The following is a 15,929-nucleotide window of genomic DNA, read 5'->3' as shown; positions in this document are numbered from 1 at the left end:
TGGCACTTACTTCCAAGATCCATTAATTTATTTTTGGCAGGAAAACACAATGTCTGAATGTTTAGATTTTATTCTAAAGGAGCATCATCCTCCTCTCATCCCTTAGACACCACCTTGGGGTTTGGCCACAAATTGATGACTATTACATTGTTACTACTGTTTTAGTACCTAATTTCCTCTCTTCTAGTAACCCTCAATACCTTTCCATTCTAGAAACAGACCTCAGACTTTGGAGAAGGCTAACTGAAAATGTAATGGGATCTCCTGATTTTACAGGTGAGAAGAGTAAGGCCCGGGGAGATCAACAGTCAGCCCCTAGATCAACAGCTGATGGGTGGGGAAGGCAGCCCTAGAACCAGGGAGCTCTGGCCATGTAACACACTGCCCGTGGGTGCCAAAACCATTCGATTCTTAGAACACCTTTCTGACCATTTGTCTCTCCTGCTCTCACCTGTCCTTAGTCTGAGTGCTCTTGAACTTACTCGGTGCCGCTCAACCATACGCTCAAAAATGGTTAAGATCCTAAGTTGTCTGCTATGTGCATTTCACCCTAGTAAAAATCCAGTAAGTGACCACATAAAATTTAAAATGATAAAAGTGATCTTCATGTTCCCTGGTCGATTTCCTTTATGAGCCATTCATTCAAGTCAGAGAGCTGAATGAGGTTTTAAAAAATTTTCAACTCTTAATTTAACTTCTGCTCCTGGGTCCGATGATGAGCTTTCCCTTGGTGGCACCAAGCAAGCGGTGTTTTGAAAGAGGTTAGCTTCAGTTGATCTATTCATAAATTTATTATGTCTTAAAAAGTTAGAAAGGTGCCTTTTATCCCACCACCGTCCCTCTGAGTAAATTCAGCCTCCTGCAAATTCAGCCATCTGTTTACATCCTTCACTTTACATTATCTAAGATCAGAGTCAAACGCTACCTCGTGATGGGGTGCTGCAAGCATCAAGGCTCATAAGAAAAAAAGCAGCCTTTCCTCGAAATCTGTGACAGCCGCAATCCTCCGGACTGTCAGGGTTTTCCAAGGAGCTCACCTGTTCCAGGCAGGTGCCAAAGCCTGAAAGCTTTTATTCGATCAACTTCATGAAAAAAATAGTTTTTCGAACAAGACTTCACATCTTATTTTGATTACTAAGCACAAAGAAGCAATCGATACTCCAAAATTTTTTTAAAAATTACCAAAAACCAAGAAAACCCCCCAAAATTTCAGGGGTCACTATTGTCTTAGATGCTTCCCCAGCCTTCAAGAGGGAGGGGTTCAAGGTCAGGCTCTCTCTGGTGAGATGAGAGCTTCAAAAGTCGGGAAGCACAGTTAGCTCCGGCTGAAACCGTGCCGTGTTAGTGGCCAAAAACATCCGTCCGTCCCGGCGGTGGTGATGCGCACACCTGCGCGTTCTGCACCCAGAGCTGTGTGTCCGGGGCCCTTCTTCCCCACGGGCTGGGGAGGGAATGCCAGCGCTTACCTGGGTACAGCGTGCCTGGAAGACCCATGCTTTGCAAGTAGTTGTGACAACGCTCTTTATGTTCCTCTAAAGAGCTTCGCTGTTTATAGCTTCGGCCACAATATCCACATTTGTGAGGTTTACCAACTGCAGAAAACACAATTGAGTTCAAGACCCCAATTAAATATTGGCCATATGTGTAATGGGGATGCATGCAATACAATTATTATCAAAAATCCAAAAAAAAAAAATACCCCTCTACTCTTGAGAGCTAAAAGCCTTATGGACTCAGTCAAAATTGCTAAATTTAAAAATGTTAATGCCCACGGGTTTCTTTGATTGTACCAAGAACTCCTGTGAGTTTTGTTTCATCTTAATTTGCCCACAGTCCTAACTACCAAATTCTCTTGGACTTCAATCACTTCTTCAACTGGAGGAAATGGGCCACTGCCGTGTGATCAGGTAGATGCCCAACAACTGGGCGGAGACGTGAGGAATGCATCTACACTGTGGGCCAGGTCTGGCATGACACTGGGGACAGATCCAAATGCAGCCAAAGTGGATTAAATTCCAGGATACTAAACTGGATAATTTGAGGTCTCTAAGAAACCACAGTGGATAGATATACATTAATGAAATGAGCATTCCTTTCCAAAATGTATTTCCTTGTTCTAGTTTAGAGAAAGCTCCGCATTCTCCCCAAAAAGTTAAGCATGACGTGGTTTCGAGATCAGCCCTTACCAACAGAACTTACTATGAAGATGCAAGTGTTCTCCGTCTTCGCTGTCCAATGTGACAGCCACTGTGCTGTTCAATATGGCGGCCACCAGCCCCACATGACTACTGAGCTTTCAAAGTATGGCTAGAGTCACCGAGGACTGAAGTTTTGATTTTGTTTAAGTTCAGTTGACTAGACTTACAATTTAAATACCATATATGGCTAGTGGTTACCCTATTAAGCAGTGTGGTTCTGTATGATGGGTTTGGTTCTTCCCGAACTTTATTGAGCGGTATTTTTGGGAAAGAAGATTAGCTCAAACAAGTTCGTATCATGCCTAAGCTTAAAGACTTTAATACACAGCAGCTTAAGAGATGAAATAAGTAAAGTATCTTTATTTAAATGGCAAATATAAATTTCTATCCTCAGACCAGAATCTTCTCTGACTTCCTTCTTATGTTGTTAGATTTCACAGATTTGAATGCATGGTATAAAAATCAATACCATCCAAATAGGAATGTTTGGTAAAAAGGTTTAACCAAAGCTTGTACTGGTTCAGTCTCTTCCTTAGGTGAATAGAGGCAATGGTTTAAGAAGACTAAGACAAAAAACAAAATTTGACTTCTGGGACATTTAACAGAGGAAGAAAAGGATGGATCTTTATCTGTAGAAAGTTGTATCACTAATGTCAGGAAAGTAACACTGAAATATACAATGTTGCCTAAAATTGCACATTTTATTGAGTGCCACCTTTAGAAATTAATAGGATATAGATAACCCGTCAATGTCCTTTCCTAGAAAAGCTATCACTTAAGCAAATTCATGTACATATGGCATGGTGTCTGAATATCCATTTTTCTAACTATATGATTGCTTTTAACTCTGGAACATAAGAAATATGTTCACAGTAAGAAACCAAACTAAAGTATACCTTGCATCACAGCCCAGTATTCTGAAGGAAAGAAAGACTCTGGCTCAGCTCTCAACTCCGAAAGAAAGCAGTGAGGAACAAAGCAGGATGTCTTCCCTACCTTGCCAGACCACTTGAGCCCTCCTCTTATCAGTATGGGACACATTCTATGCCTATATCACTACGAATGTGTTGGTCTTTGGCACCTCAGGCCACCACCAGTGGCCAGGGAAAGCTATGAGGCTGATCATGGCTTTCGTGGAATGGGGGGAGTGGCCCCATTTGGGTATTTTCTAAGAGTTGTGTGTCAATGGCACTCTTAGATGCCAGAATCACCAGCAGCCCTGGGTCAATGGTACAGTGTTAGCTACTTGCTCATCGCTGCATCCATAGCAGAGTCTACCACTCTTATATATAATTACTCAAGTCACTGGCCATGCTTGGAGCAGGATACCATCATCACACCTTGAAGGAAATAAGCAGGCATGGGGCCAGAATAACCAAAAGTACTGTATTAGATGTTCTAAACTTCATAATAGGTAGGAGAGCAAAGAGAGCGGCATCCCTTTGAGTTTTAAGGACCGATATGCAGGAGAGATTTCTGTTGCAAATCAGAGTCACTGGGGTTGACGATGACGTGGTTGGTGTCACCTAGGGATGAGTCTTTGTGTTTTCCACCTGCATGGAGTGGTGCTTCCTACCAACCCCGATGCAGTCCTGTTGTCAAGTGTGCTGATGTCCACTTGACCTGCATGAATGATATGTGTGAAGTTCCTTTGTCCCAGATCACCTGTTCGGCTCTGCACACCACCGGTATCATGGTCATATCTGAAGCCTTGCATTTAGTTCCCCAGACACCTTCACTTCTAGGGGGCAACACACATGCTCCTCATTACTGACCCACTGTAAACACTGTAAGATGCTCATTGTCATCCTCCCATGTTGGGGGAGCCATCTGTTCAACCTGTCCCCTGCAGCAAAACCCTCCCCAGCCGTCAGCATGGACCCCTGTGGGGGGAGGGGTAGCATTTGGGAGTCTCCTCCATGTTCACTACCAGGAAGGCGATCAGCATGGGGAGGAGATGGCTTGGCTGGACCCTGACAGGGTACTGGCACTCCCAGGGCACCTGTGACCACCCCCCTAGCCTCCTCATGAGCTCCTGCAGGCACTGCTCCAGGAGGAAGACTATGTTCCCCACAACACTGGCTAAAATGCGTACCACGCCTCCTTCTGGGGTCACTTACAGGATTACACATTCACGTGGAACTTCTCTGAAGGTAAACCTCAGAAACTCCCCTTTTGGTGTGGACTCAAGCCCCTCCATCTATTGGAAGTCTCTCCTGAAGCCTCACATCCTACCCTGGAGACTGACTGTCCCCTCCCTGTGCTCCCACCGGCCCCTCAGACACTGTGTCAGCACACTGGTAACATGTTGGCGCTTGGCTGCTTCCCACCAGCCTCCTCCACAGAGAGAGGGGCCCCTGGGTGCTCCGTAAATGCTCAGTGACAAAGGAAGAGACACAGGGAGAGGTCACTAGAACCTCGCCACTAAGTACACTCATCACATTTGGGAAGGAGACAGTCTGATGCTAGGCATGCATTCCCAGGGACGCAGCATCCCTGCCCCTGGGGGACAGCGAGGCCCTGGAGATGTCGGGGGGCGGGGGGAGCTGGTCTGAAGTCTCTTCCTCCCCGGACAGCACCCCGCTCCAGAGAAGTCGCTGACCAGCCGATGGTCTGGATGATGAGCTCTGGGAGGGCAGGGGTGAAGTATCCCTGCTGGACAGAGGGCCCCTCTCTGTTCCTCCGACCTGCAAGACCATGGGGCCCCCTGATGGGATAGTCAGGAAGATTCCTCAGGAGGCAGAGACTGAACCCAAAGGTGGATGTGTGCTTCGCAGGCTGGGAGTATTTTGGGAACTGTCAAGCGTTTGTGGTAATCATGCTCCGAGTCTCCGGATTATTTGACGTGCGTTTGCTAAAATCTGGTAAGAGCCCCAAAGTGGCCTGTCTGCTGAGGCCTGCCTGGATTCGGGCACGAGTTAGGCTGGGGCGCAGAGAGGGGGGCGTGTCCCCGGGGGCACAGGCGTGTCTCCAGTCAGGACGGATGGCGGCAGGCCCTGCTCACCTTCTCTCTCAGCTTTGCAAAAAAAACTAAGCCAGCGACAGTGACCGCTCCGGGAGTCCCCTGCCTAAAGCAGTAATACTTGCGGCCTGACCATTAACGTGAGGAAATGCACCTGGGAATGTTCCGGGTGTTAGCAGCGCGCCGGGTGAAAGGAGAGCTGGAAGAATCCTGCAGAAGGGCCCCACTTACCTGAGGACCCCGGGAAGACGAGGTCTCCCTGGAACGAGTCTCTATAAAGCGGGACTTGTGCGCGCGTGCGTGTGTGCGCGCGCGCGTCCCCACCCACATCCTCTGCCCCGCGGGGGAGTCCGAACTGGGGGGCCAGGGCAGTGCTGCCACAGTCCCGGGCGGGTGCGTGGGGAGGCCCGATTGAGGGGGGGCTGTGCTGGGGATCAGGCCCAGACCTTGGGGCGGGCGGGGGGGGGGGGGGCCGCGCATGCGCGCACACACAACACGCCACGCGCAACCCGGGCCGGGACGCCAGGCACCTGCGCCCGGAGGACCTACCGGAGTGCGTCCTCAGGTGGCCCGTGAGGGCGTCCCGCCGGCGGCACGCATAGTTGCAAAGGTGGCACTTGAAGGGCTTCTCCCCGGAGTGCAGCTTGATATGTCGGAGCAGGTTGCCCTTCTGCGTGAAGGAGGCCCCACACTGGTTGCACTGGAAAGGCCGCTCCCCTGGGAGGAGGAGGAGAGGGATGGGTGAGAAGAGAACTCGGCGCGGGGACAAGAGGAGGACCGGAGAGGAACTGGTTTCCCACGGGGCCCGGTGACTTCCACCGGCTGCAGGTTTGATAGAACATGAGGCTTTCAGACTAAACCTGCCAGCTCCTTAACGCTTCACTGGTTGGGTCAATTTGATCTGAAAATCTAATTTTTTCCCCCTAAATCAGAATGGCACATCACAATGCAAATTCAAACTCATTTAAATAAAGTGACTGCAACATTTTGTGATGAAGAGCCACTCTTCCTGATCAGCAGTTTTGGAATAAACCAATATCCAATTTTGCGTGTTGTGGCATTTGGTGGGGTTTTTAATGTGGCTTTTTTCAAAGGGTCTTTAAAATATGCCACTGAAGCAGCAAAATAAAAAGGAAACTCATTAAAAATGCATTTCAGGATCACAAGTTCATTTCAGCGTTACATTCTTATATTTAAATGAAAGGCACTTCATTATAACAGTTATAATAACTTCTTTTCATTTACATTTTTCCTGTATTTTGCCTTTCAATTTCTTCTCCATTACCTGTCTGTCCCTATGCAGGCAAATCAGGAAGGAGACAGACAGAAGAGAGTGTGAGGCTCAGAGAGAGAGAGAGAGAAGGAGAAAGATAGAATAAAATGAGAAGGAACTGTGAAGGATGCTCCAGATGGTCCAAAGAGAAGTCCCAGATCCCCCGTGGTGGGGCGTCCCAGCCTGAGGCTCACGGAGCCTTCTGGCTTTTTCCTTCTCCCAAATCCTGAAACCACTAAAGCTATCACTGGCCTATCTCCACAGAAGATCGGTCGTGTTTTCAGTACAAATCATTTAAGAGAGGCAATGTAGCTGTTACTAGGAATTCTTTTAGGGGTGTTCCGGCTGGAGCGGTGGCTAAGAAGGCAGGGGAGCCCTGGATGTGTGCAGCAGCGCCCGTCCCGTGTGTTCGGGATCCAACAAAGGGATGTACAGGCATCTGTGAGAAAGAAATATGCCACTGAGCAGTCCCGGGTCTTGGACTCCAAATCAGTGACTGTTTTACTTAGCTCTCGTGTAGAAAGGATGATACACTTGTCAGGTTTCAATAAACGCTAAAGCTCTTTTGAGAACAATTGCTTTTTTTCCCCCTTTCTTTCTTTCTTTTTTTCTTTCTTTCTTTTTTTAAGAAGAGCTCTCTGTGCCCACAATAGCTGGTGTGGAGATACCATGAAAACAAAAACAAAAACAACAGACTTCCCGGTAACAGGTTTTTCTTAGGAAAAAAGAATGTGTGAAAATGTATATTTAACAATTTTCTCAACTGCTTAATGTGGTTTTGGTGAACAAGGCGGCACTTAGTGAAAGCAACCAGCAGAAGCGTGTCTGGGACTAGTCAAACCTCCACCGGCTTAAACGGAGAAGTTTACACTGGCCCCTGGATGCCGTGATTACCATCACTTTTATTTTTCAGTGGGCCGGACAGATGTGCTGCCGTAAGGATAGAGTGATATTTAATTACAGGCCAGTTGGAGGGATCCTGATACCAACCAGGACGTATTCGGCATTGTCCCAAATCTCCATCTGGGTCGGACGTGGCTGGGCAAAGAGTCAGGCAGGTGGGAAGGTGACGGCGACCCTGACCAGCTGGAGCTAAATCTCAAAGAGTCGGTGGCCGGGCGGCCCCCAGGAGCATCCAGTAGCGAGAGATCATTATCTGTTAGAAACACTTCTGGGCCTTCATCACACACACGTGCGTGAATGTGCATATTTTAACTCCACGTAGATGCAAGGGAAAAGAGAAGTAATTGGTCCCTGGGGGCAGGTGCAGGGCGATCAGCAGGGTGCGATGGATCTTGGCAGAGTGGACTTTTGGCTGAATGTTCCGGAAAGGTCGTCAGTCGGGAGAGCTCACGCCACCCAAAATGCATACAGGAAGGGTGGAGGACATGCCTGGTGACACAGGTGTGTTGTGGCGTGACCCAAAGCTAGCTAGCTCCAGGCTGACAAGGCGCTGGGGATCCGAAGGGCTGGGGCGGGGGGGGGGGGGGCGCAGGTCGGACCCTGCCGTGCAGCCGTTGTCTGTGAAGAAGTAACAACAGCGGACCCAGGTGGGACCTCGCAGGCAAGCCATGCCCCCCACCCGCTCGACAGGGCAGGAAGGGAAGAAAGGTGGCCGTTGCTTCAAGAGTGAAATCTGTCTTCTAATTTGAGTCAACGGTTCTCGTGTATCTTGCTGTGCCTGGCATCTTAATCCTACTGGCAAGCTTTCCTGGAAATCTATTTGTTTCTGATTGTGCTGGCATGAATATGTAACACGGGACCTGGAGACTCCCGAAGACGGCGTTCTCCGAAGTGACAACCCGGGGCTCAGCTCAAGGTGGTTTCCCTCTGGAGGCGTTAGCAGGACAGGGGGCACGGCCCCGCTGCGGGACGACAGAACACAGCCCCCATTACCTGTGCTCTTCTGCTGAGGCTCAGCAGCAACCGCTTGCCTCCTCTGGGTCCCTAGCTTGCTTCTTGTGGCTAAGTGACATCAAGCGCGCCGAGGCTGGATTGCTTTTCCTTGGCGGGACGAAGGCTTTATCGTCATCACTAACTCAACATTAAGTCTTTACTCTCAGGGTCTACAGAAGTCCCACTCGAGGGACTCTCCGTAAGGTCTGAGCCCCTCTGAAGAACTTATTTGGGTACAAAACAGAGGCTTCACGGGTGTCTCCATCATAACATTTAAGAGGGGATATCAGAAGAAGGCAGATTACAGAATATATACCTGGGCTGCAAAAATGACCTTGGGCCCACTGCAACCATACGTCGGAGCAGATTGTACTCTGATGCTGGTGATGATGGAACAGGGGGAGGCCCGAGACTGTCCAGAATAACCATAATTCAGACACTTTTCTTGATCTTGATAGTTCAAAGTCCCATCACTTAGGACGACACCGCTGCATATTTGCATAGCGGGGTTTCCCCCTGCATTGTGTGGCTGTTTCGTACCACTCTCCCCTGTGATTCTCACATCGACCCCGAGGTGTTGCTGGGGACAGCAGTGCTATTACACTTGAGTTAAAAAAAAAGAAAAAGAAAAGAAACTGAGCGGCAAAACTGGGGACGGAAGTAGTGGGATCAATACACAGTTCCAAGTGGCGCCCACGGCACCTTCCCCAGGTGGGGCTCTGGGCAGAGGCAAGGGGGCAGCCTGCCCCTGGGAGCTGCTGGGTACCAGCGAGGGAAACCCTGGTGTGATTTATATGGCCTTCGAGGTTGAGGAGAAACTGCTCGAGAAACACTGGAAACTCAGAGAACTCGGGGTGGGACTGATAGTCAGCAAAGCGTGCCTTTTCGAACATACTCCACTCAGATCCCAGAGAAATGGAAACCTCCCTAGTATCGTCTACCTACTCAATCCTCGTTTGGCTTCACCTGCGACCCTCCACATTTATGCGAGTGGGGACACAGCAGGAAGACAATCCACGAGTTTACTGTTTCAGGGGTTGGTTTGTTTGTTTAATAAAAGCCAGGCCAGGAACCATAACATTGACGGGCTGCATGTCCCTATTTCTGGAATAGACTTGTCCTGCAAGTGAAAGAATCGGCGTGTTGCTGTGTGCTTGGCACTTAGCCGCGATTTGTGGGGAGAAGTGGGCAGCAAACAGTGGGGGCTACTCTGCACACCTATACTTGGCAGGTTTATTCATTAAATGCAATTATTCTTTTTATCGGGGCAGGCAGTCATTATGTTTTGACAATTTAGTATGCCAGAATTTGATTCATTTATCAAATATTTATTTAAGCTAATTTTCACAGTACAGTCAGGCTTTACATGAATTAGCAAGGAAAGTAATTCATTTGTGAGGTCTATTCCTCCATCAGGTATGTATTAACCCGGGTCCCAGCGTCTTCTGTTAGGTGTCTATCACAAAGTAACTTACCTTCGCTTTAATTTCCAAGTCATTACAAAAGGGGAGAACCTGACTACTCTCACGCAAGCTTGACTTAGGGCTTGATGTGAGGGGTCTATTTCACGGGATAATTGGAAGATTAAGGGACGCATTAGGAAAAGCAAAGTTTGCTTAATTTTACAAGTTACGTTTTTATTGAAAACGCACATTTACCGAAAGTAAACAGGTTTTTAGGATTCTCCCGATGTATTGCAAATGGAAGATATCATTTAGGAGACTGCCCCGAATCAGACGTAAAAAATCACAACTCCACTGAGGCCTGCGTGTCCTGACAAGCTAGCTGTTTCGCTCAATGATTTTTCTGAATTCCTGCTTAATTTCTGATAATCACTGGATTTGTTTGGCCCTGGGTGAGAGTCACACGAGGCTGTGATTTTCAAGCCTTCTTCCTACTTCCCTAAGTTATCTGACAAAATCCTTTGTGCCTCCAGAGTAAACATTTCAGCTGTTTTTTTTTTTTTTGCGGAGGGCGGTGGGGCAGATGCTGGTTCCGTGGTGACCCACTGATAACCAGCCCCTAGGCAGCCACGACTCAGGGTTCCTGCGTTTTACATTTAAACATTCAGTGACAACTATAGGTGGTGACTTTATTGCATTTTGCACACCTTTAGGGCAAAAGAGTCAGGTTTCTCTTCAATTCGGAGGACACCTCCTGCGTACGGTTAACAGGTACTATGGGGCCCCATTCATGTCTCGAAGAGTGTCGGGGGCCATTCGAGGTGATCCCACAGTCCTGGTGGGAGAGTATGGGGCTGATCCTCTGCCACGGCCGAGCACATGGAGGGGCAGAACTATTCCCCCACCCCTGACGTGAGAACACCTCGTGAGCTTGGACACAGCCGTGAGACGCTATGCTGTTCTCGCCCCTTCCTGTTTGGACACAGGCTACCTCCTTCTCTGAGGCTTCCAGAGCCTCCAACAGGCAGAGGCTCTGATGGGAAATTCTGTGCCCGTGTGAGATGGAAACTAAGCAGCCATCAGCAGTCTTGTTCTGAGGCTCACCTGTTGGCGGGGAAGCCGCCTGAAAACTGAGCTGGACTCGGTGACACACTGGATTTTACTGCTTTTCCACTGCTCACTCACGTTTCTAAAAACTGAGCTCTGGGAGGCTGGATTTCAAAAAGGCACATTTTACTCATGGTTTCTCAGGGGAAACCTGGAGGAGGAGTGCATGTCAGCGGCTCGCTCTCTTTTTGTTTGGTTTCGTCTTGTGTTTGGCTGGGCGGGGGGGGGGGGGGTTGGAGTTACAGGTGCCCTAACCACACAGCGCTGCTCGTTAGCGGGCGGCGAGGCCCCGGGGCCCTTGGCAGGACTGGAGAGGCTGTGAACGGTCCCTGTCTGACGGCTTTAAGTCTAGGTTTGAACTGGTGCGTGTTAGAAATCCCTCTCGATGCTGATTGGCAAGAACAAGGCTACCCCCTGCTACGACCTGGAGCCAATGCTGCGAGCCAGGGTATTATTCTCATCCCGCTACACCCCGCGGACCTTTCCAGGCCACCAAAGGAGGAACTGCGCCAGGCCTTACCAGTGTGGCTTCTCTTGTGGACCATGAGCACATTGGGGCCGATGCAAATTATCCCACAGACATCACACTTTAGTTTGCCGTTAGGAAGTCGAATGCCTCCGGTTCCCGACAGAGCTCTGTTGCCTTGGCCACTGTGGGAGCCATTCATTTTCTCTCCCGCGGCATCAAGCACTCGTAAATCCTCCGCACATTCTTCCCCATTCAGCTCACAGGCACGCGCATTCTCTTCATCACTCTGAGCCTCTACTTTAACATTACTGGCTGAAAGACACAATATAGGGGCCACTCAGTGTCATTGCAAAAAAAAAAAAAAAAAAAAAAAAAAAACCAAAACGACACAGCAGCAAAAAGACAGCACATCGAAGCAGAGAAGGGTCTCAGCGGCTTGTACCACCGGGGACGGTGGCCCCGAGCTGGGCTCCGGCGGCAAGTGCCAGGGAGCCAAGCGGGGCTGGGCCGGCAGGTGATTACCGACCAAGCGCGGTGCCTCCCGCCTGGGGCAACATCCCTGCTAAGGGGTCATCAAGCCTGAAAAACTCCTCCTCCTCGTGAGGCGCCCTTTCCCTGTTTCATGGGTTAATACACACTGGGACAAAGCTCAGCAAAAGCACATGTTCCCGTTTCTGGCCACGGACTCCCGAAGGGTTTCCGCAAGAGTTCTGTTTGTTTGTTTCTTTGGTACAGGATCCTCCTAATTCCTTTTTAGTGTCTCAGGATAACAGAGCCTGAGCCCTGGAGTGGAGCCACGATTTCCTACAGGGTCTCGGGCTGCTGAAGGTTGGATGGGCAGAGTTTGTGGAGGTGACAGATCTTGTTAGCTTCTTGAGGGGCCGGCCCCATGCGTGAGGGCGAAGAGCTGATGTTAAGGAACACATCGGCTCCTGTTCGCTCTGCATTCCTGATTCCGCTAAAGTCACACTGAGGGCAGTTATTTCTGCCATTTGCATATTTTTGTTGGCAAAGAAAATCAGAGACATTCCGTGTGCATCGTTCTGAAACACAGCCTGGCGATGAACTGATGAGTCCCACCCCATAATCAGTAGGACAAACTACAATGACCCTGAAAGCTATCACTTCTATCATGGCCTCGGAGATTAAGAAGGGCCGGTAGGCGAATTTTGCCAAGCACAAGAAACAGTGACATAGATAGTAGTTCTGACTATGAAATCTCTGACTGACATTTTCAATCAGTGGGTCTCCAGGCTTTGCCCTTGGACCAGCAGCATCATCGTCAACTGAGAACTTGTCAGAAGAGCAAATTCTCCCGTCTGCCCCAGATGCGCTGGGCTAGAAGCTCTGGGGGTGGACCCGGTGCCTGTGTTGTCATGAGACCCTCCAGGGGATTCCGACGTGCAGGCTTGTCTGAGACCACGGTTTTAAATAATCAACCTAGTTAGTAACCCCCCAGGGTCATTTTATGCAACGCTTTGATTATAAAAGTCGAGAGCCCAGACTCTGAAGTTGACATTCATGGCTGGTAACGTCAGCTCCACTCGTTCCGAGAGCTGAGAGCTCGGGAGCAAGTCACACACCTTCTCTGTGCCTTGGTTTTCACATCTGTCAAGGCTGGAAGGATCCGCGGTGGCCGGCCAGGGGCGCTGCAGGGACTCAGTGATAGATGATGAGGAGTCAGCTTAGCACGGGGCCTGCACATTCCCCACAGAGCTGTCCGTGGAGGGGCCCCCCGACCCCCATGACATCTGCGACCCTGACTCTGTGCTAGGCACACAGAACTTTCTTTGCTCTGGGGTATTTAGCTCTCGCAGGGACCTGCTGAGGGAGGTCATGCTGTCATCCTGTTTCACAGTTGAAGACGCTCAGGCGCAGAGAGGTTGAATGACCTCTCTGTGGGAAGGTCACACAGCCTGGCTCTAGCACCCACATTCCTAGCTGCTGACCCCCCAAGAATTTCCCATTAGCTCTCTGGGCAGGAAAATAAATAAATAAATGGGACAGCGAGTTGGAACACGGGCCAGAGCCCAGGAGGGAGTATCTCCTCTCATCCGGTCCCTATGTTACATCCAGAAAGAGGCAGTCCCCACCCGTGCTTTCCTACTAGATTCCGAAGACCAGACACCCTGCAGCGCCCCAGAGGGGCCCCCTGCTGACCTCTCCCAGCTGCCAGAGAAAGGGACCAAGTCCCACTGACATGGGGAGTGCAGGACATGAGCAGGCCAGGCGGTGGGGGTGCCGTCAGGCTTTCTGACCTCGGAGCTCTCTAGAATCCCTATTCCCAGTCATGCCCTGTACCTTTCCAGGTGCAAGCTCATTCTCTAGGGTCTCATTATCCCCGGGCTCTGCGCTAGAAGGCTCTGGAAACACGACCGTCAAGTTTCAAAGACTCCTGAACGCCTTCACCTGGGATTATTTGTAACCATCCGACTGGCGGCTTGTTTTTTTCTCAAACGAGACTGGGGCATTCCAGAGCACGGCGGGGCACATGGCTGTTGGCGTGGCAGGTTCTTCAGCCAGTGGCGCTGAGACAAGGGGTGTAGGTCCGCGCCCCTGTGGAGAGGTGTGGGGACGTGGAGAGATCTGACCCTCGCCAGAAACCATCACTTGTTGCACGTGGTTAAGGCAGACAGATATGGCCATCACCCTGCGGTGTGCTGTGGGGCTGCCTTGTTGGGGACGTGTGGGCCCTTCCTGGTGGTGGGCAGGAGAGTGGGAAGCAGCAGGGTGAACTTCCGGGTGACATGGGCGACAGCAGGCTACCTGCAGTGTGGCAGGAAGGAGGTGAGGGTGGCCTGGGGGGCGGCACGGCCCACGTGTCACCTTAGGGAGCATGGAAGTCCTCAAACCAGACCCGAGTCCCATCATAATCTGGCTTTCTCGTTACTATGACGTCATGTGATAGTCGAGAACTGTAACAGAACCAAAACAGGAGGCTCAAAAGGCATGAGAGCCTGTGAGGAGCGACACCACGATTCTGCGGACCCCAGGTACAGGTTGAGGTCAAGCTGGGCCATGCCGGAGGGGGCAAAGCTCACAGACTGGGATTCGGGGTGCCGTAATGCTGCGGGTCTCTGAAGGAAAGAGCGCAGACAACGCCCCAGGCCACCGGAGGGCCAGGTCGGGCGACCGTGACTGACGGGAGCGCGACGGGGGCCCTTGGAAGCAGACGCCACCCACGTTCCAGGTTGGAGCCAGGTGGCAGATGCAGAGAGTTTTAGGGCTGGGAGCTTGGCAGCCTCTCGGGGACAGATTCCAGGCCACGTTAGGACAGGAAAGGTCTGCAGGGACCGAGGGAGAAAGGATGACAGGGAGGGGCCGGGAGATCACAGGGGCAACACTGTCCCCACGGGCACGCCAGAGCCAAGCACGAGTGATAGTTCCCTAAATATGGGCAAAACGCATTCCTATCTTTCTGTTTTTTAAAGACTTATTTTTTGGAGAGAGAGTGGTGGGAGGCGCAGAGGGAGAGCGAGAATCTCCAGCAGGCTCCCTAAAGCATTCCTATCTCTGTGGACAAATGCAAAGTGGGTGCTGGCCACACAGAAGAGACGGACGGGCTCCTGCCCTCCGAAGAGGGCGTCCCTGAAAACGGGGTGTCCCCTCTGGCTACAAGGAGAACACAGGCCAAGGGTTATTATTTCCAGGGGTTCAGGGTATGAACCTATCGTAATAAGTCACAAACACACCAGTCTCCAAAATTGTGATCTAAGGGACATAAACGTCAAGTCCCCTTAAGTTAAAAAACACCTTTTATAAAAACACAAACTCAGGAGGGGGGGAGGTGTCGGCCCCACTTATCTAAGTGTGAAAAAGGTTTTGGGGCTTTGGGCTCAATTAGTGATGCGACTGGAAAAGAAGAAACAGAAGATGCAGCCTCGGGGTCCTGCACGGGGTGAGATCTGGAGTCCCTGCCCCGGGCCCGGCCGTGTGCCTCCGTTAAAAGGACACGCCCAGCCTGAAGGGGTCAGAAGGAAGGAAGTCTGTGGGGGCTGAACACACTGGGGGCGTCCACAGGGCTGGAGCAGCTCGGAGAAACAACTCGCGGGGCCGAGACGCTGAAGCCACAGGAGAGCGGGCAGCCTGGGCGGCCCGGGCACAGCACGGCTCAGAGGTGGCACCCGGGTGGTGGGCTCCTTCTGCGGCCGGGCAGGCGGCCTCTAGCTCCTGGAGCAGAGGGGACACTTGGGTGGATCACCTCCTCCTGCATCTCCATGTACAGGAGTGATGGAGGACTCGGGAGGCCTGACTGCTGAGTTTGTGGGCCCATTATTTTTGAATTTCCCAACCCCGCAGAAGTCAAAGTCTCCAGTGGTTGCTTCGCCTAACGAAGAGTTCGCAGGACAGATGACTGGCATTGATTTAAGCTGTCCACCTGTTGGCTTGGAGCCCAGCCAAGGGAGGGTGCCAGGTTCCTACCCTACTCCCTTGAGAAAAGTCAAACGGAGCAGGACGAGTCCTCATCACTGGTGTCCCTTGAATGACACAGGTCGACCCGACCAGGCACTTCCATGAAACAGAGGGTCTCCCCTCGTTTGTGTTTACTGTACTTTAGTCCGCCCCTCGGATGATGTCTCTGAGCTAACTGGGGCTCATGTTGACTGGCCGTCCCTTCCCC

At 50.8% G+C, this 15,929-nt stretch overlaps 1 protein-coding gene across 14 annotated transcripts in view; it reads right to left on the bottom strand.

Moving 5' to 3' along the window:
- IKZF1 (IKAROS family zinc finger 1) overlaps positions 1-15,929 on the bottom strand; it is a 76,998-nt gene that overhangs the window by 12,793 nt on the left and 48,276 nt on the right. For 2 of the 14 annotated variants that reach the window (XM_021703664.2, XM_044919944.1), the window contains exons 3-4: positions 11,360-11,620; positions 5,710-5,877 (exon numbers count right to left, since the gene is read on the bottom strand). The exons of 3 other annotated variants lie outside the window; for them this stretch is intronic. In XM_021703664.2, the coding sequence (XP_021559339.1) occupies positions 5,710-5,877; positions 11,360-11,620 (429 nt within the window). Of the gene's footprint in view, positions 1-1,466; positions 1,593-5,709; positions 5,878-11,359; positions 11,621-15,929 lie in introns of all 14 variants that reach the window. 9 more of the 14 variants (XM_021703665.2, XM_021703666.1, XM_021703668.2 and 6 more) reach the window with 6 other exon arrangements.

Source organism: Neomonachus schauinslandi, chromosome 12 (genome assembly GCF_002201575.2).
Source record: "Neomonachus schauinslandi chromosome 12, ASM220157v2, whole genome shotgun sequence".
Classification (NCBI taxonomy): Eukaryota; Metazoa; Chordata; class Mammalia; order Carnivora; family Phocidae; genus Neomonachus; species Neomonachus schauinslandi.
Note: the sequence above shows the minus strand (reverse complement) of the source record. Positions and strands in the feature narration are given on the sequence as shown.